This window comes from Rhinolophus sinicus, chromosome 5 (genome assembly GCF_057876585.1).
Source record: "Rhinolophus sinicus isolate RSI-liver-muscle chromosome 5, RSI-T2T, whole genome shotgun sequence".
Lineage (NCBI taxonomy): Eukaryota > Metazoa > Chordata > Mammalia > Chiroptera > Rhinolophidae > Rhinolophus > Rhinolophus sinicus.
Genome location: NC_142505.1, coordinates 89,734,518 through 89,758,947, shown reverse-complemented (window position 1 = coordinate 89,758,947; position 24,430 = coordinate 89,734,518). Strand labels below are relative to the sequence as shown.

Here is a 24,430-nt window from a genome sequence, read left to right as displayed (position 1 = left end):
GCCTCGAGCTCAAGAAGCCAAACTTTCCATGAGCCACCAGCAAAAAAATGAGTCTGAAGAAAAGTGTCCACCACAACAGACCTGAAGGCTCAGCCGCCCAGGGTCACGTGGACATCAGAGGGCCTGGGATCATCTTAACTCTTTGCTGGCTGTCCCCAGAGCCACCAACAAACTGCTTTCGGCGTGATGCTTCCTCATGCAAAGCTGTGACTGGCACTGTATGTCCCTAAGGACACACAGCCAGGGAGGAACAGCACTGGGAATGAAAGTCAGTCTGTGCAGCTGAGCAGCCTGCACCCCCGACCCCCGCCCGCCAGCCCTCATGATGCCCTGCTGCCACCCCAAGTGTTCTGGGGTCTAAAGAGCACTCTGTAAGAGTCTTAACTGCATGGAAACGAAATGGGTGTCTCAGAACGTTGGGAGTGCCCTATGCAGTCTGGCGGGGCTGTCAGGGTTCGCCAGAAGTAAGGCTGAGCCAATAGCCCAAGACCCTAGGAATCCACAGCTGGTGGAATGGAAGGTACATGAAGGCAAGACCTGCAAAGACGGATAGGATTCCCGTGGGTGGATGGGGAAGACACTGGATCAGGAGCCTGGGCCTGCTCAGGTCCCATGCAGGGATGAACTGGGCTGGGGCGATGGAGAGGAACACGGGGGGTGGAGGGGGGGGGGGACGGGACAGGCCTACTGGGGACCAAACACCAAGGTGACCCCTGTGACCCCTGCTGACTCTCTTCCTGCTGAATATGGCTGTCCCTAATGATAATGCATCCCTCCTCGCTCTGCTCCCCTCCCCCGCCACGTTTGCTCTCACAGATTATAGGCTGGAAGGGACCACAGATAGTCCAGGGACCCGTCTCAGCACTTTCCCGCACTGCCCAAGAGAACGCCTTCTCGGATGAGTCCCTGAAGGGGAATGAGGGCCCCAGGGCACCCTCCACCACACCCCAGCCAGGCACATATGCTGCTTCCCAGGGCTCCCCACCAGCCTCCCACGGTCAAGGGTCCATGAACATAGATATTAGCTGAGCAGGAGAAGAGAGCAGAGCACTGAGTAGGGGTAGGGAGCTCTGGGCCTGGCCTCAGTTCCAGCACATTCTCACATGGGACCTTGGGCAAGCCCTGCCCCTCGGACTGCTAACCCCTTAGGTCTGCACAGCAGTCTGGCCTGCACAGAGACGGATGGGGGCCCTCCCTAACTGAGCCATGCTCTTTTACACCTGTTGAATTGGTTGTTCATGTTTAAAAATAGGAAATTTCTCATAAGAGTTCAGACTTCCAACTTCTCTTAAAAAGCTGGGATATCTGGGCAACCTGGGCCCACACTTCTGAGGGTAACCTCCCCCTTAAGGGATGTATGCTTTCTTCTCTAGTTCACCCCAGTCCCCACCACTCCCTCTTGTCTCTCATACTCACCAAGAATCAGTTACCACTTATTGTCCTGCTCCTAACTACAGCTTTGCTCACCTGGGTTCCCTTGCCTGGCCCTGTAGGTACTGGAGTTTGTCACCTGCTGGGACAGTCTAGGGCTCCTGACATGAGTTCTACTTCAGACATGGCTGATGTTTCCTTTCAGGTGCCTACTGTGTTGTCATGGAGTCGTCTAGCTGGGGACCCCTGGTCCCCACTTAGCTCCCACTTGCAGTTGGGGCCTGGCTAGGGTCTTTTCTGAGCCAGAGAGACCTGAAGTGAACAAAAGGAGCAGGACGGGAGCAGTTAGGAGATGGCACAGGCAGCAGAGGGAGAAGGGTGGTGTGGCAAGAAAGGCTGTCAGGGAGCAGCGGAAACGGGAAAAGCAGGACAGCCTGGAGGACTGAGCCAGGGAGGGCAGTCCAGGAACCGCAGGCCCAGAGGCAGGGTGGTGAGCAGGGGGGAGGAGAGAGGGGAGGATGCAAGGCAGGGGAGGTAAGGCAGGTGGACGTAAAGCTGGGGAGAGGGGGTGTCCATAGACCCTGAGGATCCTCCAGTCGCAGCCTCAGAATCCAGGGAGAAGCCTAGACTCCTAGGATCCCCCATTCCTGATTCCCAGGACAGGGCTGGGTGAGTAGTACATGCAAGGCCATGGCCAGGGCCTGGAGTCTGTCCTAAAGCTTGTAGGGAGAGCCCAGGACAGAGGCGCTGGGGACAGGGCCACTCTGCAAGGGCTGGCGCCAGAGGCTCTGTTAGCAAGGCTGGAGCCTGCCCCCTGGGTGTGGGAAGAAGCACCCTGAATTGGGAAATCCATTCTTACATCCTCTGCAAATTAGCAAACCCATCTCTCTTCCCCCACCTAAAGCCCCAAACAAAAAGGGGTGGGAGGGGGCTTGGCTCTTTGTTAGGGGAGATTTATTAATATCCAAAACATGCAGCATGCAGTGGCCCTTCCTTTCTACCCCCAATCAAAGCCTTTGCAAACACCTGGGCCTTGCATTTGAAAGGCTCTGGGCTCTTTTATATGTCAAGGTCCTGCCAGGAGGGGGTGGGAAAAACCAGGAAATTCTTCCAGCCTGGGAAACTCTTGACTCCTTCCAACCCTGGTCTCCCAGCTCTATCTTCACCTGCAGGGAAGGCTGGGGAACAGCTGGAGAGGGAAAGGGGAATGCTTGAGTGCCCTGGTTTGTCCCCAGCTCTGCCTGCCTCAGCTGGGTAACCTTCCAAACTTCAGTGGACCTCGGTTTAGCCATATGTATAATGGGGAACTAAGAGGTCTTTGAGGGCATTCCTCATCCTCTTCATCATCCTTCCTCAGCCCCACCCAGCCACCCACCACTGCCATAGAGAAATGGCAGAGCAAGTGTCAGAAGCCAGGCGAGCCAGCACAGGATGCTGGTGAGCCTCAGTTTCCTTATCTGTAAAATGGGAGCTGGAAAGCCCTGTGCTGCCCACCTCATGGGTCTCAGCAGTAAGGAGACGGGGTAAGGAGGATGACCTCATTGGTTTTTATTAACAATAAACCAACAGAACACAGTTGGGTTGGCAAGACACCAGGAGAGAGATGGGGTACAGAGGCTGGACCATCTACACGCGGGTGCCCTGCTCCACTGGAGAATGTCATGTGTAGGAGACCTGCTCAGGCATTTTCACACCCCACCCCCATCTCTCAGGGCAGCTCCCCCCATACCAAGACTTCTAGTCACAGGCCTGGGGTGTCAGCTGCCCTCTCCTCTCTACCTCCACCCTTATACCCGGGCCCAGGGACCCTTGGAGCAGAGTGAGTGGCACCAAGACCAGACAGCTATATGTGTGAACCATCGCCAAGTTTCCTAGTTGCCCTGGTCGTCCACAGCCACGGCGAATTTCCCAGCAGTGCCTGGAGCTGGAGGGCACAGTGAGGGCCACGAGGACAGGGAGAAGGGAAGAGAGGGGCCCTGGGTCCTGACTATGACCTCTCCCTCCCATCTCCGGAGCTTGTGCAGCTCAGGCCTCTCTCTCTCTTCTGTCTGAATCAGCTCAGGGCTCCTTACACAAAAGGCTCTTCTTCGAAGTGCGGGGTCCCCCTTCTGTCTCCACCCCCACCCCCCAGCTCAAGCTACCAGCCCCTCTTGCCTGTTCTCCACAGACCTCCACGTCCACCATGCACTGACCAAGAATGACATTCTACCTAAAGCACAACCAGATCATGCAAATCCCCTGCCCACCCCACCTCCCTGGCTCTCCTCCCTGTCATTCTTCATTCCCACCTAAACCCTGGTATAACCTGGTAATGCCTATTTCTCCCACCTCTCCCGCTCCTATGCCACAGGTGTCTGCCCTCGACAGTCTGCCTCCTCCTAGCCCCAGGGGAGGAAGGGGCTGCATTGTGATCTCCACACCTTGGCTGTGTCAGCCCCCTGCCCTCTTTTTCTTCTCCCTCTCCAAAATTCCCCATCCTTCAGGGCCCTTCGGTCCCACCTCTTTCAGGAAACCTGGCCTGCACACGTGAACCCACAGGGATCTTTCTGCCACTTGACTTGCCAACTCGTGATGCCTGGAGCCTCGTGGGTCTTGGAAGGTCCTGAGTGCCCCTGCCTTGTTCTGGCTGCGGGGAGGCAGGCTCTCCAAGAAAAGGCTGGGGGCTGAAGCCTGAGCAGGGATGAGAGGGTGGTGCCAGCTGCCATATGAGAAAGGGAGTTGTCTGGTCAGGAGGCTTGGGGTCCAGTCCCCTCTGCCATGAGCCTTTGGGCAAATCTTCCTCCCTGACCTCAGTTCATCCACCTGCAAAGTGAGGGCTGAGCCGGATCATTCTCAATTTTGAATGGATGTGTGTGTGTGTGTGTGTGTGTGTGTGTGTGTGCGCATAAGGGGTAGACAGAGGTTTCAGGAGAGGCAGAGGCCACAAAGAGGGACTTGCATTGGGGACTGGCATCACCATGGCAACCTTCCACAGCCTCAGGCCTCCCATAGCCACGGAGGGTGCAGCTGCCTTTGCTCCCGGGCAGGGCCTGCCGTCTGCCTGCCTCCTGCCTCACATCATAGACTCCTCCTCCTCCTCAATCTCTCGGTCCACCTCGATGGCGGTGTTCTCGAAGCTGGTGATGCCCCCATACTTGCGCATATGCACCATCAGTGGCTTGGGCGACTGACTCCCTGCCAGCGTGGCCACGTACATGCCCGTCCGGTTCTCCTCCAGCGACGGGCCCCAGTCCATGGCCGGCCGGCTGGCCTGCTGGAGCCTCTGTGGCAAAGCAAAGACAGTGGTGAAAACAGCCAGCGCTCGTGGAGTGCTTCTTGGGGCCGGGCACCTGGCAAAGGCCTTCCCACATCATCTGCGTTAGTCCTTGCAACCACCCCGGGGACTGGGACACGGTTACTTCTCCAAGGGTGTAAGTCACAGGCCTGGGTGAGACTCCTCCTCTGCCACTCACACGCTGGGTGGCCTTTGGGCACAGAATTTAAGCTGTGTTTCCTCATCTGTAACTCAGGACTCATGATGCCCTCATAGGACTGCTGTGCAGGGTGCTGGGTGTGGGGTAAGGCCCAGGAAATGGTAGCTGTGGTTATGATTACGTGGCATCCAATCCAGAAGCGCAGTCTGGGTCCGTTTCCCTAAATGCTGAGTCCTAAAGAGCTGGAAGCCTTGGGGAAGAGCTGTGAACTGACAGACATGAGGTCAGAACTGACTGCTGCCAATGGCCAGCCTCATTCTGACTGATGTCTGACCGTTCTCTCTCCGAGGCCCAGTTTCCATGGAAGGAGGGAGCTGACTAAGATGGTGACGAAACCTGGACATTCTAGGGTTCCTTCTTCCTCCAGTCACATTCTCAAAGCCCTCTCCCTGCCAGGGAGAAGGGCCCCAGATCCTCCAAGGAGGAAAGATAGCCAACAGGAGGTGGAGCCCATGGGAGAGAATGTGTGCACTGCCCTTAGCCCAGGGCCTCACACGGCCCCATATACTCAAAGCCTGGTGACAGCTGAGGGGCCGTGGAGCTGCATGGGAAGTGTGCTGGTAAGCAGGCTAGAGAGGCAGGTGGGGGAGCACAACTGGCTCATGACATTCCTGAATATTTAACAACTATCTCTCACGAGGCAGTACTAACTGGCTCCAGCACACCTCTGATGGAATGTGGGGGGTAGGGAGTGGGGTCCCCAGGCTCTCTCTGGGGCATAGCAGGGTCACTCAGCTCTGCCCACTATGACAGCCTCCTGCCACCAGAGGACTCCACACCCACAGCCTCAGATGTGAAGGACTCAGTATACAGAAGGCTCCCTGAGGCTCAGAGAGGGGCAGGATCATATACCATCAACAGCACGTCCACTGGCCCCCCCAAGGGTCACTATTTCCCTCTTCTGAGGCTTGTGTATCCCTGTGCCCAACAGCTTGCGCCCTATGCTTTCCGGGTCTCTCCACAAAGACCTGGCCATGGGAAAGGTTCCCAGGTCACCCACAGACTACATACAGCACGGTTCCTGGTGACAGCTCACCCTCTGGGGTCCGTCAATGTTGCTTTCTGGCCCCGAGTTTCATAAGGAAGGTCTGGGCTGGTGAGCAGACTTCAAGTCCTGACCCCTGTCCGACTCCCCGTGGGACCTTGGGTAAGTCCCTTGTCCTTTCCTCAAGATTAGAAGGCATTGGCTGACATCGGTGGGCTTTGAATTGAGCCCCTCCAGAGACCCCATGTGGTGTGGGGGGGCCACAGGACAAGACTCCAGCCCCCCGAACCTGCCACAGCCCAAGCAGGCCTAAGACGATTCATAGCTCAGACTGGTTAGAAAAACTGCTCTTTAGGTTAAAAGAAGCCCTGAAGAAGGTGTTGGTGCCTGTGTTTTCTCTTCTAGCAGGTGGGCCCAGGTTGGGAAGGCTGGGGGTAGGCAGGGGAGTGGCCGACTCACCTCCCAGAGCGAGCCCTCCTCTCGAAGCACAGCCACCAGCATGCCGGCTGGGATGAGGAGGCAGGACAGCAGGCCCATCAGGATGCCCAGCAGCTCCGCCCAGGCCGGGAAGCGGTAGCTGCCGTACTCTGAGGGCTGGTACTTGACGATGCTATACACCAGCAGGGCCTGCAGGTGAGGGGCTCCCAGCATCACAGTGAGCCTGAGCCGGCCCCAGGTCTTGGGACAGCCCAGGTCTGAGCTCCCTTCAGACCTGAGGGAGCCCAGTCCAGGGCCATCCCAAGGCCTGAGCTAGCCCAGCCCAGAGATACCCAGTGCCTGAGATAGCCCAGTCCTAAGTGATACCGGAACCTGAGATAGTCCATCTTTGTTTTGGAGCTTTGGCAAGGCCTAAGCTAGCCCTGCCCTAAACTCACTCAATGACCAGGACGGAGACAGCCCAGTTCTGAAGCACCCTCATTCCTGAGATGGTCTATGCCTGACCCGCTCCAAACCTGAGGCTGAGAAAGGAAAGCCTCAAGGCCCCCCCCTAAGGCCCAGAGGCCTGAAAAAGCCCCACTCATTTTGCCAACCAGACTCAGGACTAGGCCAAACATAGCTATTAAAGCTGGGGCGTCAAGGGGGAGGGGAGTAGACCAGGGTCCAGGTGCCCACCCCAACCCTCAGCCCTGACACAGGTCTACTCTGGGCCAGGACAGCCCTACCAGACTGAATGCCCAGGGGGGCCCTGCGCTCAGCCCTTCTCCCACCCCAGTTACCAGGAGCGTGGCAGGGGACAGGAACAGCCAGCAGGCCCTGAAGTAGAGGCCCGGCTTGAAACCCAGCATCATGTGGATGTCCCGGCAGAATCTCTGGATGCCTGCACAGCGGAGGGGAGGGCAGGAGGATAGCCCCACCTTCAGCCCCTCCTCCACCCCAATGATCCCCACAGGAAACCCTGGCCCTTGGGACCAGGGACCCAGTTGCAGAGGGACTCCAGGGTAGACCCCCACCTCCCATTGTGGGTGGGGAGCCTCAAGTCCACCTCCCCCGGCCCCTCTCACCATATACCCGGGTGACAGCGAGGCATGTGGTAATCACCACCACCATTAGCCCGAAGCTGGCGCTGTAGTCGTCTAGAAGGACCAGCCAGTACATGCCCCCCTGGAACACAAGTCACAGCTCTGGGGTCTCCTGGCCACTGCCTGGCTCCCTGCTGTAGCCCCTTCTCCAGGCAAGAAGCAGCCAGGCCAGCAGGGAGAGAAAGCTGATGACACTGTCCCACTGTACCTGCCAAGCCCTTTATATACATCATTTTATTTGAGTCTCACAACCCTAGAGGCAGACACCCATTTTATCGATGGGAAAACGAGCTCAGGGAGGTGAAGCCACTTGTCCTGAGCTCACTTAGCAAGTGCAGGCATGAGGCTGGAACCCAGGTCTTTCATACTCCAAAGCCAGGACTCTGGGTCACAGGCCAAGCTACGCCTTGGGAGAGAGGGTCTGAGGTGGGCTAGTTTCCTCCCAAAGAGGAAGAAGTGGGTGGCTCGGAGAGTGCGAAGCCTAGCCAGACAAAGCTACAGGTGTCTCCCCAGCCCCATCTGCTGCACACCTGCCCTGCAAAGCCACTCACATCAGTGGTGAGGACCAGTCCCAGCAGATACATGGCCACGCAGATGAGCCCAGAGAACACAGCCTTCTTGGGTCGCAGATAGTATGGGAACTCATCTGTCACAGCTGTCACAATGGTCTCCAGAAAGGCAAACTGGGAGGCAGGGGGCAGGAGGGTCAGAGTTCTGCCTCCACCACACACACACACACACACACACACACACACGGATACACACACATCACACATAGATACACAGGGATACACAGGCACACATCTCACACACGCTCAGATACACACATCACGCACGCCATGAGGCACTCACTGGCACCAACGAGGCTCACCTGGCTGTCCAAGCCCAGAGTCAGCAGCATGAAAAAGAAGAGGAAGGACCAGAAGGGCGACAGAGGCAGCATGGTCATGGCCTGTGGGTAGACGACAAAGGCCAGGCCGGGGCCTGGGCCAAGGACACACGGGGTCAGCTGCCTGGGGCACGCAGCAGGCCCCCACACACATGCTCAGACACACATGGTCGCTGCCACTCACTTGGGCAAACCCAGAGATATACACTAACTGCACACTTCTGATACTTGCTTTACTCCTAGGACACGTGCCAGCACATTGTCAGTGCTCAGCAAACGTTAAGTTGATAAAAGAAACGAATTAATAATGAGGATATGAATAAACATAAGACCCAAATATGACACCTCATTTGAATGCACTCATGCACACAACCATTTGCACAAACTATTGCATTAACACCGTACTTAAACACTTTGGCACAAGACACTGATTTACAAGATCATTTCATTCACTTGCACGCAGAAATCTCTCGACACAGGATATGACTCATTTGGACAGGCAAGGCAAGCTCCTAAGATGTGACAAAACATAAGACAGTCTCATACAGAAATTCGTCCATTCGTGCATACATGCCGGCACACGTACACACATGCACACACACACACACACACACACACACACACACACACACACACACCATACCCATCCACAACCTTGCTGGTCCACACAAAGGCTCACTTGCCCAGCCCCAGCTGTGCCGACACACACCCTCACCCACCAAGGCTGGGCAGCCTGCCCACCTGCTTTGGCTACTTGGTCCACAGGCACACCCAGCTCCTGAGACATGTAACCCAGCACGGAGAAGATGGCGAAGCCAGCCAAGATGCTGGTGATGGCGTTACCCAGAGTGACAATGAAGGTGTCTCTGCCGGGAGAAGTCCAAGTGCAGGCCAGGTGAGCCGGCCCGGGCCTCCTCCCATGAAGCCCTCCCTGGCCAGCCCCTCTCCTCTCCGCTTGGGCCCTCAGGGTCTAGGAAGCTGCACTGACCGATAGATGTTCTGGTGAAACGTGTTGTAGGAGGCAAAGGTGAGGAGACCCCCGAAGCCCACACCCAGGGAGTAGAAGATCTGAAGGGCAGCTTCGATCCACACCTAAGGCAGGAAGGATGCAGAAGGAGGGCAAAGAGAGGCACTGGCACACCATGGTGTCTGAGGGCCAAGGAAAGAGGAGGATAGAGGTGGGGCACGAGCCTGTCAACAGGTCCAGGGATGGCGAGGGGGCAGGGCCTGGCTGACAAGTGACGTGGGCCGGGAGCAAACCCAGCTCCGAAATTTATGCTGTGGGACCTGAGGAAGTCCCTTCCCTTCTCTGGTCCTCAGTTTCCCCATCTAGGATCTAGAAGGCACCCTCTAAGCTTGGTTTAGTTCTGAAGGAAATAGTGTCTTGTGTACAAATTTCGGTAAATTCACATGGACAATAGCCCATGTAACCCCAAACTTTCTCCTTAGAGTCAAAGGGACCTGGATTTGGATCCCAGCTCTATTATTTTCTAGCTGTATAGCCTGGGCAAGCCACATCACCTCTCTGGGCCTCAGGTCCCTTATCTGTAACGAGGGGATGAGAAGAGAGATGTGGTAAGGATTAAATGACTACATATACCCAAAATGCTAAAGCAGGGTCAGGCATAGTCATCCGTTAACAAACAAGAAATATCTGTCAGTGCCACTGTGGTTACCGTTATCACAAATGCCCTCCTTGGGGTTTAGAGTCAGAAAGATCTGCGTTTGAATCCCAGCTCCTCCCTTCCCTAACCATGCGACCTTAAGCTGAGCACTAACTCTTCGGGGCCTCGGTTTTTTCATCTGTAAAATGGGAGAATAATGTCTACTTCATAGGATTGTCAAGAATAAGAAACGAAAGACAATGCCAAGCGCAGCACTTGATACTAGGGGCTCACCACGTGGGGGATTCCTACCCTCACCCCTTGTTTCCCCCAGGGAGGCTTCTTTCCACTTCCCAGCTTAGGACTGATCTCTCCCTCCACACCCCAGGCCGAAGGGCCTCACCTTGGAAGACAACAAATGGTGGAACTGGGGGGTGAGATAGAACTGGATGCCCTTCCAGGCCCCTGGGAGGGTCACTCCTCGGATCAGCAGCATGAGCAGGATGAGGTAGGGGAACGTGGCTGTGAAATACACCACCTAAGAGATAAGTGGAGACAGAATGCAGGGGTGACTTCTTCTACCCTGTGCCTTTTCTAGAAATCCCCATCTTACTACCTTGCCTCCCCACTTTTGGGTAACCCAAGCCGGGAACAGCCATCATCCATGATGCTTCTCTTTCCTTCCCTCCACACATTGACCCCACCAGCAAAGTCCTGTCACTGCTTCCCAAGGCTGTCCCAAATCCATCTCCACTGTGGCCTGGTCTGGGCCAGCATCACCCCTTGCCTGAAGGTTAAAAGTGCCCCTCATGTCCACTTGCCCCCAGCAAACCCACCCTACATGGTCAGCAGCCAGCATGGTCATCAGACATTGGACATCCCCAAATTCCCCTCTGCCCTGTCTCTGCTCGTTCCCAAACCTCCAGCCACCCTCTCCGCAGACACCATCAACTCTCAGGCTCCTTACTGCCTTGGCTTGCACCGTACTTCTCCTCTCTTTCTAAATGGTTCCTACCCTGGCTTTCTAGTCTTTCTTTTAATGGTTCTGTTCAAGCAGACAACACTTCTGAGCATTTTACAAAGGGACAGGTTCAACTTAATAAGTGATTGAGTAAACCATTCAGGTTTCCAAGTCCTCCCGAGACAGCTTTATGGCCTTCCCACCTTCATAACCTAAAGCAGACGTCTGTGGCTTTGTCTGCCTAGCATCTTGTTGACCTTCTTCAGATGACAGTCTCCTGACTCTCCCTAGATGGGGCTGATTCCATTCCCAGCTCCAGGGGTGGGCGTGCAACTCAGGCCCAGCCAAGCAGAGCACTCCACCCTCCTGGCCCAAGTGACCGGTTCAGGGATGGATACACAACCCAGCTTACCCAGTGAGGCTCAGTTCTAGAATTTCACAAACTGGGGAAAGTGAGAAACCTTCGCTAAGCGGGTAAGGTGTAGCCTAGAGTTTCTGAGGCAACCACATGAAGAATGAAGCCTGAGAAGGAAACCCATCTGGAGGGAAGCACTGCTGAGACTTTAAGAACTACATTCCTGATACGAGTAATTGAGCCTGTAGACCCAGCTAGGGCTGAAGCACATCCTCTGGACTTTTCAATTGATTATGACAACTGGATCCTGGTCACTTGCATCTCAAACAGCCCTGATTCATATAGCCAGCCTCCAAACATTCAAGAAACACTGGCTAAGCTTCTTTAAAGTGCCAAGCACTGCGTAAGGATACAAATTCTAATAACAGATAGGTCCTGCCCTTGGCAAGTTTCTAGTCTAGTGAACCAGACTAGCCACTGTCCATCCTTACCTCCACATCTGCCTTCTGGCAATGTCCCCTCCCCAATTCCATGTCCTCTCTCTTTCCCTTTTCCCAGCTGAAGTATATTCATCCTCTCAGGCTCAGTCCATGCCCTGCCTCCTCCAGGAAGCTCTCCCCTGCCTCCTCCAGGAAGCCCTCCCCCCCTCCCAGTCTCTCAGGCTTCTGAGGCTTCCCATGCCTCACCTTGCCTGAGGACTTCACACCTTTGAGGATACAGAGGAACACGATGACCCAGGCGAGTAGCAGGCAGAGGCAGAGATTCCAGCGGATCTCCCCGGGACTGCCAATGCCCTGGCTGCCTTGGATGTGGAGAACGTAGCGGCTGCGAGAGACGAAGGTCTGAGTGTCCTCTGGTCACGCTGCCACGCTCCACTGACATGGAGGAAAGCCGTGGCCAGCCTGCGAGGTGATCCTGGCTAGTCTCCATTTGATTCCTCTCCATCCTCTGACCAGCTCTGCACCCAGGAGACTGGCCTCTACAGACCCCATCACCCAGGCTGCCTTCCTCTTCAGTTTCCATTTGCTTTTGGCTAGTGGGGGATGACAGCAGGAGACTGGAGCGTGGGAGGAGTGAGGGGTCGGGGTATTTGCAAACACACACACGCACACACACATGCGCACACACACACACACACACACACACACACACACATACACACACACACATGCACGCCATCAGAGGGCCTGGCTGTGACTGCCTTCTTCTACAGCACAGATCTGGTTGGGCAGCCTCTCCTCCAAGGCTCCAAAGCTCTCTGGTTCCAGTGCCACAGGTCCCTCTGCTTGCCTCCTTGGCTCAGGGGTGTTACGGCCGACCATCTCGCTAGTTCCTGGTGCCTCACCTCTTTGTGTGGATTTCCTCACCTTTGTAAAGTCCCTCCACTAAACTCCCTTTGGTGAAGCCTTGTGAGAGTGCCATCTGCTTCCTGCCTGCACCCCAGCTGATGCAGGGGGTCATGGTGTCTCCATGGAGACCCCTGGCAGCTGCTAGACCCCACATTCTCTGGCTTTAAGCTGCAGACCCAAGCCCGTCCTTTCCCAGGGGTCAGACACGCTCCTCAGCAGGTGCACACATTCTGGATGGACTTTAAATGGACGAATGAATGAAGTGCAGGTTGGAGACCAAAATATTTCAAGACGTGGCACCCATTTGGGGGAAAATTCCTAAGGGGAGCCCTTTGCAATGGAAGAGTTGGGAGTATCTGGTATGTGTCCTCTGGTCAGCCAATGGCCTCTACCCAAGGACCTGGCTACTGTGGAATGTTCCAGCACAGGATCAGGAATCAGGACTACTTGGTTCCAGTACTGCCTCTCCCACCAACTACTGAGCAAGCCTCCGGGCCTTGTTTTCTCAGTTATAAAGTGGGGCTTCAGGACAGGCTGATGAGCAGTCACGTCCTAACACTCACCATTCATGGGGCTTGCAATGTGACTGGCACTGTGATAAGGGTTTTACGTGCGTTATCTTGTGAAATTCTCACAACAATCCCTTATTCGACTATAGTCTTGTATTTCCTGTTAGACTAACCAGAGATGGTCCTTACTATGTATGGTCCTGGCCTATGCTAAGTGCTTTACCTACTGACAGGTATAGTTAGTGCTCAATAAATATTGATTGAAAAAATGAATGAATGAGTGACTGCATAACATCCTATGAAGTGAGGACTATTATTATCCCCTTTTACAGAGGAGGAAACTGAGGCTCTAAAGGGTTCCTATTACTGTTAGCAGCACCAGCATCATTATTGTCATCAGCTAGCATTTATTGAGCACTTACTATCCACCAGGCTGGATGGCGCAACTTATATGCCTTCATTCCTTTAATCCTCATGGCAGGCAACCCTCTGAAATACTATTATCATATCCACTTTAACATAAAGCACCAGAAGCCAAATAAATTGTTCAAGGTCACACAGCTGTTCAGGTGAAGAGCTGGGGTTAGAACCGGGGATCCACCTAACACTAGCACCTTCGAGGTGCATGCTGGGCCCACTGGGGACACAGGTTCATTCCTGCCCTCTGCCCCTGTCCCCCCCCCCCCCAGGTGGCTGCCGCCTGGGGGGCCTGACCTCCAGTACTCCTCGCTGGGGCTGACGGTGCTTGTGAGGTTGAGGGGCAGAGCCCCATTGCGGTCCTTGGAGCCTCTGTGCTCAAGGCAGAGGTCCGTGTTCCACCAGTTGCCACAGTGTTCCCAGGGCAGGTCGCTGGTGAGGGAGGCGAAGAGGTAGAAGAGGACGTAGGCAATGATCATATTGTAGTAGATGGCCACAAGCCCCACGATGAGCAGCATGGCCGCGCCGGCACCTGGTGTGGGGGGCAGGGGGCTGTCCTTAGGCCAAGCCTTCCTGTGGGCCACACTGTGTGGCTTCTGGAGAGCCATCCCTTTCTGGGTTTCACGTCCCTCTCTGCCTGGACGTTGGGGGTTACGGGGCAGCCTCTCTGCCTCCCCCAGGCCCAGGCCACCCCAGGACCAGAGAGGCCTCACCTTTGAAGAGGGGGCTGATCTTCCAGACGGCCAGGGGCCCCAGGCTGGAGAACTGGCCCAGAGCGAGCTCGAGGAAGAAGAGGGGGAGGCCACAGATGGCCAGCATGAGGAAGTAGGGCACGAGGAAGGCGCCTGCAAGGAGGAGGGAGGGTGGGCAGCCTCAGGTGAGCAGTCTCAGGTGTGTCAGCTCTTCCTAAAGCCCAGCTCCAGCCCAGCCTCTTCCCGACCGACCGGCGGACACCACCTGCAACCTGATGGAGCACGTCTCACGTGGACTGAGACTGTCTTCTTTTATACCATTAATCTCTGAGAACCAAGGGGAGGCGGGGATTCACTCACCTCTGTAGCCCAAGTGCCCAGACCACGGCTGGGCTGAAAGCAGCCTGAGTGAGTGCATACATGAGTGAGTGAATTTCCTGCCAAAGAAAGTGAAAACTCCTCAGTGTAGAAATCAACCCTGCCTTTCCCCTCCCTGTGCCACCTCATGTGCTCCAGGCTGCCACCTGTGGTCCTGTGTTTCTAATACCCCTCCCCCCTTTCTTTTCATATAGGCAGTCAGCTCCTTTAGAGAACTGCCTACCACCATATGGCTTTGGAGGGGCTGCCAATCATACCAGCCAACCCCTGCCCACCCCCTCACGGGCACATATCCCAGGATAGGCCAGTTAGAGATCTTCCCTGCCATGCTATATAGATTCATTCAGAGAGAGCAGTTCTGAGGATGAAGTCATTCCAGAGCTGTCTCTGTCCATCCCTAACCCCAAGTGCAAGGAGGAAGCCTGTCCCGGAAAAAATGAGGTCAGCACTCAGAGAGAACAGGAATCGGGAACTGGGGCAACGGGTGGTTTGCGAGAACTGTGGGTATTACGAAATTCCTGGAGTTTCAGAGGCCAGTTCCACTCCTACACTTCCCTGTCATATCAATTCATCTTGTCATTGCTTCATCTAGTTTCATTTGGATTTTGGTCACCCTGCCAATTTGTGCTTCTTGAATGAGTTTGGTAGAGATGAGAGAGAGTGCTGGTGGGCACGCTTCGGCTCTGCAGAAGCTAGTCCTGGGGTGGAATGTTGGGTTGGCCACTGCGTGCCCTTGGGCAAGGAGCCTGGCCTCGCCAAGCCCCGGCTGCCTCATCAGAACAACGGCGCCTACCTAGGAGAGCTGTCATCATGAGACAGGCATGGAGCGCACCAAGCCTGGGGCTGGCAGATGGGGAGTGCTCAACCCTAGCTACTGTTAATGAGGCTTAGAACAGTTACTTGATGGAGAAGCAAGGACAACAGAAAACTTGTTTAAGATGGGAGAGATTCGGAGTTTGCAGTCAGAATGGAAGGAGCCAGGAGAGGAGGACAGATTGAAGATTCACAAGCAGGAATGATGGATGGAGCAAGGTTTTGGAGGAGGTGGGGTGGGGGATGGGGAGAATACTGAGAGCACAGTGATCGCTGGTGGGAGATCATGAAGCAGAGGCACTCCTCTGCCCATCACGCAGGGTCCAGAAAGTGCCAAGGATTAGGGAGAGAAGTGTGTGGGTATCCATGCTGAGGATGAGAGGGAGGAGGAGGGGCCCCACGTAATGAAAAGGGACGAGGCAGCTGAGCTTCCTCCTCCCAGGCCCACGTTGCTATAAACCACTTTCAATTAATTCTTCCCAAGGTCATATAGGAGACAGTGGCTGAGGCCGCCTTGAGTGTTGGCCCATCACCTGGCCACACCTTAGGCAGGACGTCAGGCCCATACCTCCTCCGTTGGTGTAGGCTCGATAGGGGAAACGCCAGACGTTGCCCAGGCCCACACAGTAGCCAATGCAGGACAGCAGGAAGTCCAGCTTGCCTGTCCAGTTGCCCCGGTCTGCAGCAAAGTCCACGTCCAGCTCTACATCACCCTGGTCACTGGGGGTCATCAGCAGGTCTGGGGTGACGGGCTGCCAGTAAGAGAGACCAAAGGTGAGGCCAGGCTGGAACAGTGACCCAACCATAGGGACTTGAGCAGGGCTACACGAGGGATACTCTATTCATTCAGATGATGAACGTCTCTCATCTGGGCTAACCTGGTTCATATGCAGGAGCTCCTCGGGGTTCTAGATAACTGCAAACCAGCAGGGTGGCTCAGGCACCGAGAAAGCCACCTTGATTTTAGTTTGGCTAACACAGAGGTCAAATCAAGGGATGGTCCTATTTGGATGCTGACGACGACGGTGATAATGAAGATGACCTGAATAGTCCCCGTGTATTGAGCACTTACTATGTGCCCACTGCACTAGACATTTTACTCACATGCCCTGCTTTCATTCTCAGAACAATTCCATGAGCTAAGTATTCATCTAAGCTCCATTTTCATTTGGGGAAAACTGAGGGTCAGGAGGAATCTTGACATACCCAAGGTTTTTCCAAGGCTGGCTAGGTCTTGAGCCCAGGGTTTCCTGATACTAAAACTCCTGTCTTCAAACACCAGTGCTGAAGTTTTGCTACTCCATTCTGGGCACCATATTTTAAGAAAGACACCGACAGTATGGAACGTGTCCAAAGGGCAGGTGGCCAGACTGGAGGTTGTTCAGGAAAGGCGGTTACATGAGGACAAGAGGAAGGAGCTAGGAACCCTTAGCATTAAAAGGAGGGAACCTCACTTGGAGGGACCCTGGGCTCCCCTGAGGGAGGGATTAGATTTATGTTCAAGGGGCCCTACAGAGAAATGTGAATTTTAGTTCATGGGCACGAAGAAGCTACTTAAGCACTGATCTGTCTCAGAAAGTCGTAATTTTCCTGTCACTGGAGGAGAGACACATGCACAGCGGAGAATGGAGGACAGCTGTCCCGAAAGGCCACTCCTGTGATTCAAGGAGGGCAGGGACGTCCACTGGGCATTCTCCCTTCAGGCGAGGGCTGTGAAACGGAGGCCCTCCTCCAGCTGCTTGTCATCCTGGTACTGAGGGATGTGAGTTAGCATATCCACGAGCTTCCTGGACTTCTGGCCTCGAAGGAAGCCCCAAAATACCAGGATGATACCTGAGATTCTGAGAGCAGTTCCCAGCAGTGACTGTAGGAATGGGTCAGGAAAAAGGGAGAGCCACACCTTTCCTGCTTGTTTCTGAAAGTCTCACCCTATGGCAGCGAAGGATGGAACTACAAAGAAGGCCTATTATCAACTAACGCCCATGGTTTTCAGAGAGAAGAAAGGACCCCTCGCTTCCCCCTGAGGAATGGTTGTAGGAAAATAGTGATTCCGCTGGACTGGGAGTCAGGAGACCATGATGCTAGTTCCAGGTCTGTGCCAATTCACCGTACGACTTTAGGAAAGAGTCTTCTGAGCCTCAGTTTCCTCATCTGGACACTGAGGGGATTGGATAGACCAGTGTTTCCAAAAACACATCCCTTGTGATGTTCATAGGTGTTCGGTGGAACAAAGGATTCTTGATTCAAAGACGTTTGGGAAAAGCTGGGTTAATGCGAGCTAGAACAGGTTTCTTTTCCATAGGACTTGTCAGGTCCTTTCATGGACCAATATGCACCGTGACTCTCCAAATAGGGACTGGAATAGACAGTATTCTCCAATCCTATTTAAGAACAGCATTTCAAGGAGCTGGCTGGCTAGGATATACTTGGGGGAAATGCAGGTCTAGACAATCTCTATCTATAGTCTTCTGACTCTGATGGTCTGTGAGGCAAGAGTCACCAAAGAGACTTCACTGGAGACACTTGCAGTGGTCGAGGACCAGGTCAGGAAATCGCTACTGACCAGGTTTGTGTTTTCCCCTAAACATGCCCTTCCTGGCACCAGCCCAAGTAGGTGTCTACACACAAATCAGGTGGTGACAGAGAAGGCTTTGCTCAGGATTTGTCATACGAGCATCGCTGGGATGAAGATGGCAAACGCAGAGTACAAGGGTCCCAGGACTGCAGGTGTCTGCCTGCGGTGACAGGGTTGGTGCAATGGGCTCAGGTGGCAGAAATCAGGGAGCAGTGTTGGGTTGACTCTCAGTGATAGTGGAGACCATGGGGGTGAGCCCGCCTGAGGCTGGCTATTGAGCAGAGCAGCAGTGGTGACAAGGACGGCCTGGCATGATTATGGGTAAGGATGACAATAGTGAAGAGCATGAAAAAGCTGCTTTTCAAGTAACTGGGCTCCCCAACTTGAAACAAGTATGTGCTTGGCGATTCTTTAGCTGGGATCTCAGACACGCTGGGGTGAGGGTAGCACCTGCTCCCTCCTATCTGAAACCCGCCCTTTCCCCCAAAGGCTTCCCCCAAAGGGTGAGCATCATCCCTCTGGAACATCTCCCTCCCAGGTGAGCTCCAGGAGGGATGTGGGAGCAGCCAGTTGACACTGGTATCAGGTGGTGAAGCGGGCCTGTCACCCTGTGAGACGCCCCCCGCCCCCTCAGCCCCATCCAGACCAGCTGGCAGGAAGGCACAATGATGAGCTTCCTGGGATCCCTTCTGAGAAGCTGCTGCCCTTTCTATGTTCACAGAGCAGTCCCGACTCTGTTTCCATGGTGACAAGAGTTCCAAGAGCAGGATGCTGCCAGCTCTTGGTCTCCCTCCTCCCCCGACCAGAGGGAAGCCTGCTTCTGCTACAGGGGCAGAGGATGGGGTCCTCCAAAGCCGAACCAATTCGAAGCCCACCTGGAGCCACCAACCCCACCATGGGGTGAATCCCAGGAGGCTGGCACAAGAGAAGATGGAACTAGTCAGGAAACAGAGGAAAGCAACCAAATCAATGAGGCAGGGCTGGAAGCTTCACAGGTCCACCTGGATGTAAGGTTCCACCCCATCACCCCCACTCCCCACCCAGAGTCACACAGGAACACACCTGAGTTTGGCAGACCTGCACCCCCTCTTTTAGAGACCAGTAGATGCAGGTCACCAGCAACACCAGGGGCTGGGAGAGGTAGGACTGCCCAAGCCAAGGCTCTCATACTTTCCTCAGGATGAGAGAGACAATAGGAATCTGGAGTCCACCTTCATCATTGTGCAGATAAGGAAACTGAGTTTCAGGGAGGGTAAGGGAGGAGTCCAAGGTCAAACAGCAAGTTAAAGGCAGAGCAAGACCAGGACCCAGTCCCGTGATTCTCAGCCCAGTGCTCATCTCTGAACAATGCTGTTCCTTTGTTGATACCTGGCATTTCCTACCGCCCTGCCCCTTCTCCTTCAGGCCAAGGGAGGGGACCTTGAGGTTAGGCAGCCCCACCCCTGCTCTGTTGGTCCCAGGTTGCTTAGTCCACTTTCAGGAAAGCAATAAGCTGCACTCCTCTGTGCCTCGGTTTTCCTTATCTATAAAGTGGGGATAATAAGCCCTTGTTGGTGGATTACATGCAATAAGGCTTCACAAAACATGGCTATTTGCATAATATGTGGCCCTATGGTATTGAGGGGCAGGGCCTCTTGTGAGGAGGGAGAGGAAAGGAGACAGAGGAGGAGAATGGAAAAGAATTGGGCAGGATTAAAGATTCAAGAGACCTTCAAATGGCCTCAAGAAGTCACTCATGTCAGGAATAAGAAGGACCTACTTATCACAGTGGTTCCATGCGGCTGCCCAAGGGCAGAAAGCTTGAATTAATGCAGAGGGGATGGGGGAAGGGAGGGGGGCAGTCAACAACACAGCTCCTGTGAGCTGGTCTCTCATCTACCAGCCCCTGGCAGTTCACTGCATCCCCATCCTGGACAGTGGGGCCTGCTTTGTTTCTCCAACACTGGGAATGGACCAACAATGGTCCGGGTTAGAGAAAGGACTTGTCCAAAGCTACAGGGTAAGTGGCTCCTACAGAAATAGTACCCTGGAGTTCTGACTCCTTGGCTGGGACTGGTACTTTTAAGCCAAAAGCCAGAAAACTTGCCCTAATACTCTCCCTCCCCAAGCACGCGCAACTTGGCTGGGAGGTCCAACCCCACAGGACAAGGTGGGGAGGGGGTGAGGTCTGGGCCCAGGGCCCCAGGAACACACAGATTTGCCCACCTCTCTCATGCCAGCCCCCCCCCCCATACCCCTTGGGTCTCCAAGTTCCTCCCTCCTTGCCTTGGCCTCCTTCTGCCCTGCGGAGAGGCAGTCTGGGGTATTAGCAGGGATGCTAAAGCTGCCAGGAGAAGGAAGGGAGGGAGTGGGCAGAAAGCAGGTGGTGGTCCCCCTAGGCAGGAGCACGCGCAGGAAAGACTGGGTCCTTGCTGGCTGGCAGAGGCTGCTGGAGTGCAGAGTGCACAGATGAAGACCAGGGAGAAGCCCCCACCACCTACCCTGAAATTAGTATATGGCTCAGGCTGGCGCTCAGTTATTCTAATACCCCCCACCCCCCAATCAGCCCTGGGGAAAATGGGTGGGGGACTGGGGACTGGCTGCAGACACCTGTTTGCAAGACCTGGCCCAGTGAACCCCAGCCCCCAACACACTACAACCCCACCGCCAGCCCGGGATAGGGTGGTGTGGGGTGGCACAGACAGAGACTCCTCCCCTCCCTCAATCCAGCTCAGCCTGGCCCCCCGGCAGAGCTCTGAGCTGGGTCCAGATGCCCCCCACCCGACCTTCCCGGGCCTCGATGGGAGCGGGCCTCTGCACCCCTCCCTCAGGTCGGCCGCCAGCCCGCCCTCGTGCCCTACCTTACGGAGCTGAGCTCCCTGGAGCTTCTTCATCTTGGAGGGCTGGTTGCTGGGGCTTGGTTTCCCTTCAGCGCAGAGAGCAGCGAGGAAGCAGGAGATGTGCCGCGGGCCGGTGCCGCGTCTTTGCCCCGGCGGCTCCGGCTCGCACGCTGCGGGGTGCGCGGGCGCAGGCGTTGCCGTCTGTCTGCTGCAGGTGTGGGGCGCGGGCCGGGCGATGCTAACGCCTGCCTCTCCCTACGCGGGGCCGGAGGCTGGGGCGGAGCGCATCGCTGCAACCGCGTAGACACCCAGACAGACGGCTGACGGACAGACAGCGGGGGGGATGCGCGCCCCCGCGCAAGGCTGCGATTGGAGGGGCCAAGCGCGTAAGGGGTGGGGGGGAGTCCGCGACGGAAACCCTTGAAGATCTGGAGGCCTCGGTCACCGTCTCCTGCGTGACCTTGGGCAAGAAACCTACCCTCTCTGGGTCTCTCTTTCCCCCGCTGGGCAATAAGGATAAAAATCTTACTTTCTTTATAAGGATGTGAGAATTCAGGGAGATCATGCATAGAAAACATTTAGCACAGAGCCAGGCACATATAGGGGCCCAGTTAACATTTATTGACCCAACTGTGAATTGCCCACTCCTGTCAACAAAAGAACAAAAGCCATTAGGCAGATATTTATCTAATCATCCAACCCATCAATATTTATTGAGCACCTAAAGTATGCCAGATCCCGGGCTAGGTCTTATTTTCTCAACACAGTGACCTAGAGAGGCAGATGGTATGAGGAAACTGAAGCACAGAGAAGCTAAGTTACTCATGCAAGGTCACAGAGCTGGTGAGTGACACTAGTGACAGAGGCAGACCTCGTGGATCTCCCAGGACAGTGGTGGTCCTGAGCACTTCTCCTTTCCTTGGAATGAAAGTGACATAGGGAGGTTTGGGCAAGAAGGGACACGACAAGCGCCACTGTTGTTGTGGTGGTTTGTGGCTTAGATCGTGAGCACCAGGGGTCCTGTTCACCAGCAGTATGACCTTGGGATTGTTATGATTGCACATCTGTAAAATGGGCCACCAACCAGCCCATGCCTGGCTGAGCTCTCAGAGTGTTATTAGAGTCCAGTGAGCCTGTGGTTAGGATGGGAAATTATTAGCTAGAGTGATTATATATGCATTCATTTGTGGGACTGAACCAATGTATGCTAGTGGACCTGGCAGGTACGTTACAATATGCATTACAAATTGTGCCCCTCTCACTCTCAAAAGTGCCCCAGCTCAGACACTAAATCATAGGGTCGCTGTACCATCAGCCCACATGGGGAGGCCTTTGGGAGAGTGAATATAAGTGCAGCCACTTACACTCCTGGAGCCTGGAAGGAGGGAAGGGTTTAACTCAAAGCATGGTCTTAAATAGAGAGCCTGGTATGTCCCTGGCCCACCTCTCCTTCTCAGGTCCCACCCAGCTACTACTTCCCTGAAGCCTGGCCTCACAGGGCAGTCCAGGGGCTCTCCAGACCCAGAAAGAAGGAGCCCCTTGGCCATGAATATGAAGGGAAAGAGCATTCATTGAGCCCTACTGTGTGCATTAGATGAACTCATATCTAGTATCTAATTTTTAATTATTTCCAACAGCCTGGGAAGATAGGTTTGTGCACCCCCATTTGGCACCTGAGGAAACTGTCTCAGAGGAGTGAAGCCACACAGAGCACTCACTCTCTGGGCTTTGGGGATGTAGCCAAGAGGGCCGTGGGCTATGCTGGGGGAAAGGCAAAAGCCAGGGGCTCCTGAATCCAAGGAGGCCAGGCAGTACCCACCTGCACCTTCCCCCAGGATCTGTCACCACATCTCTCATAGGACAGGAGGCAGCTTTGCTGAACCAACCCCTCCCATTGGCACAGGGGTTTCATGGAAGGCACAGGGAACCACATGAAGAGGATTTGAGATGAGGCATTGGCTCTGGAGCCCTGGAAGACTGGCTTCTGTATAGCCTCTTCTCAGCAGTACCTGCTCCTCCCAGATCCAGCCCTGTGGGGAGCCATCCCTGGGGGAGGGGGAAGGAACACAGCTTGGACTTGAGCTTTCCTCAAGCAAACACATCATGGGGTGACCACTGAACATCAGCAGTAGTCACTGCGGCTGTGAGTGCAAATGGGTCTAGGCCCATGCCTTTCAGATGGGCAGAGGACTTTGCAAAATCACTCTGCGGAGTAGAGGCAGGGTCAGGCCTGGCATCTAGGAGTCTGACCCACCCAGCCTCTGCCTTCAGATCACATCTTTCTGCCATCCTCTCCCCATCACCACAGCCTTTGTTGGAAGAGTCTGTGCTTTATAAAACAAACAAAACCCCATTAGAAGACATTGTCCACATAGGTCCATTTACCCATTGAAACCCAGTTTTATGATCATAGAACTAAGCACCATGAGTTCAGCTACCAAGCATGTTAAACAATTGCTACCACCACAATTTCCTCTCCCCCATCCTTGGAAGTCTGGGTACTACTTGGCAAAATAACTACTTAGGAATCCAAACCATTGAATCCTCAATCTCCCTTTCCCCCTTCCTCTCTCTCCCTCTCTCTCTCCAACCCCCTCTCTCCTGGTATCACATCAAACCAGAAGTGAAGATGTGTCCTAATTTAAGGAAAGTGTTAGATGAAGATGTACTTCCTTTTATTATATAGGGAGATATTTTTAAATGCATATAAATAAACATTCTTAATTTGCTTTAATGTTCAGACTTATCGCTGTAGAGCACGCGTTTTGTTACACCAGTGAGTGGCGACTGAAAAATGGGGATCCAGACTGCTAGTCCATCTGGCGTGATTCAGAGAAGGTGGTTCCGGAGCAGCCATGCTGGGACAGGATTGCTCTCTACAGCTGCCCTGGGCCTGCTGTGCAGGACTAGGCGCTGCATTCCACTGGCTGGGCATCTCATCTGCCCAGAGCCATGCTGGTTTCCTTGGCGTGCCACAGTCTTCTGTCCCCCATCACAACCACACACACACTGGGCTGTGGGAGAACTTCTGTGTGAGAATACTCTACTCCGAACCCTGAGCTAAGAAGTCCTTTCTGGAGTGGTGTCTACACCAATCTCTCAGCAGTCAATGATGAGATTGGCTCCTCCATAAAACTTAGGTTCTCAGCACGGCTGGAAGGGTCTACAGAGGAAATTACATGCAAAACATGGTGCTAACATGCATGATTTTGGTTTACTAGAGGCCATGACCAGGCCAGGTGCCTTGGGGACCAAGCCATGGGCTTTCGGGACAAAGCCATGGGCCTTTGGGGGCCAGGCCAGGCCAGATCTGACTTTTGTCTGGTCCCTGAATCTCTAGCACCAATGCAGGGCCTGCCACACAGAGGGCAGGGGGCAGGAGGGAGCATAAAATCATGATATGCAAAACAGAAGCCACATCAGCCATTCCTGACAGAAAAGCTGGAGCACTTCTTAACATTAGGGTGGCTACAGGGTCTGACAGAACATGAGGGGTCCCTTTTCTGAGCCATTATGACACACCAGCCCCTGATGGAGCCATCTAGGTGACAGGGGACACAGTACTTCTCACAAGGCAGCCCATGGCATTGTTTGGAAGTGATCTTAAACAAAAATTTCTTTTTTCACGGCACTCACACCACTTGACAGGTGATTGTACCCCCCAACCTGTGGGCACCACCCAACCCCCTGACCTCCCACGTGGACAGCAGCTGTAGGTCA

The 24,430-nt window shown here is 54.5% G+C and overlaps 1 protein-coding gene across 1 annotated transcript; it reads right to left on the bottom strand.

Annotated features, from left to right (window-relative positions):
- Window positions 1-2,895: 2,895 nt before the first annotated feature.
- SLC6A7 (solute carrier family 6 member 7) lies at window positions 2,896-21,032 on the bottom strand. The gene is made up of 14 exons (XM_019734389.3): window positions 20,732-21,032; window positions 15,885-16,068; window positions 14,147-14,278; window positions 13,731-13,965; window positions 11,845-11,983; window positions 10,246-10,380; window positions 9,227-9,330; window positions 8,980-9,104; window positions 8,221-8,333; window positions 7,901-8,032; window positions 7,332-7,431; window positions 7,047-7,147; window positions 6,289-6,456; window positions 2,896-4,633 (listed from the first exon to the last, which is right to left on the bottom strand). Exons 1-14 carry the CDS (start codon window positions 20,762-20,764, stop codon window positions 4,424-4,426), a joined length of 1,911 nt encoding a protein of 636 aa, XP_019589948.3. The 5' UTR covers window positions 20,765-21,032; the 3' UTR covers window positions 2,896-4,423.
- Window positions 21,033-24,430: the final 3,398 nt, after the last annotated feature.

What these genes read in the sequence shown, in the direction of transcription:
- SLC6A7 (XM_019734389.3), bottom strand. Translation starts at nt 20,764, where the DNA reads ATGAAGAAGCTCCAGGGAGCTCAGCTCCGTAAG. An exon ending in GGACCAAGTAGCCAAAGCAG is followed by an intron (nt 8,334 to 8,979) that starts GTGGGCAGGCTG and finishes TCCTTGGCCCAG; the next exon opens with GCCCCGGCCTGGCCTTTGTC. An exon ending in TGTCCCCTGCCACGCTCCTG is followed by an intron (nt 6,457 to 7,046) that starts GTAACTGGGGTG and finishes CCTCACCTGCAG; the next exon opens with GCCCTGCTGGTGTATAGCAT.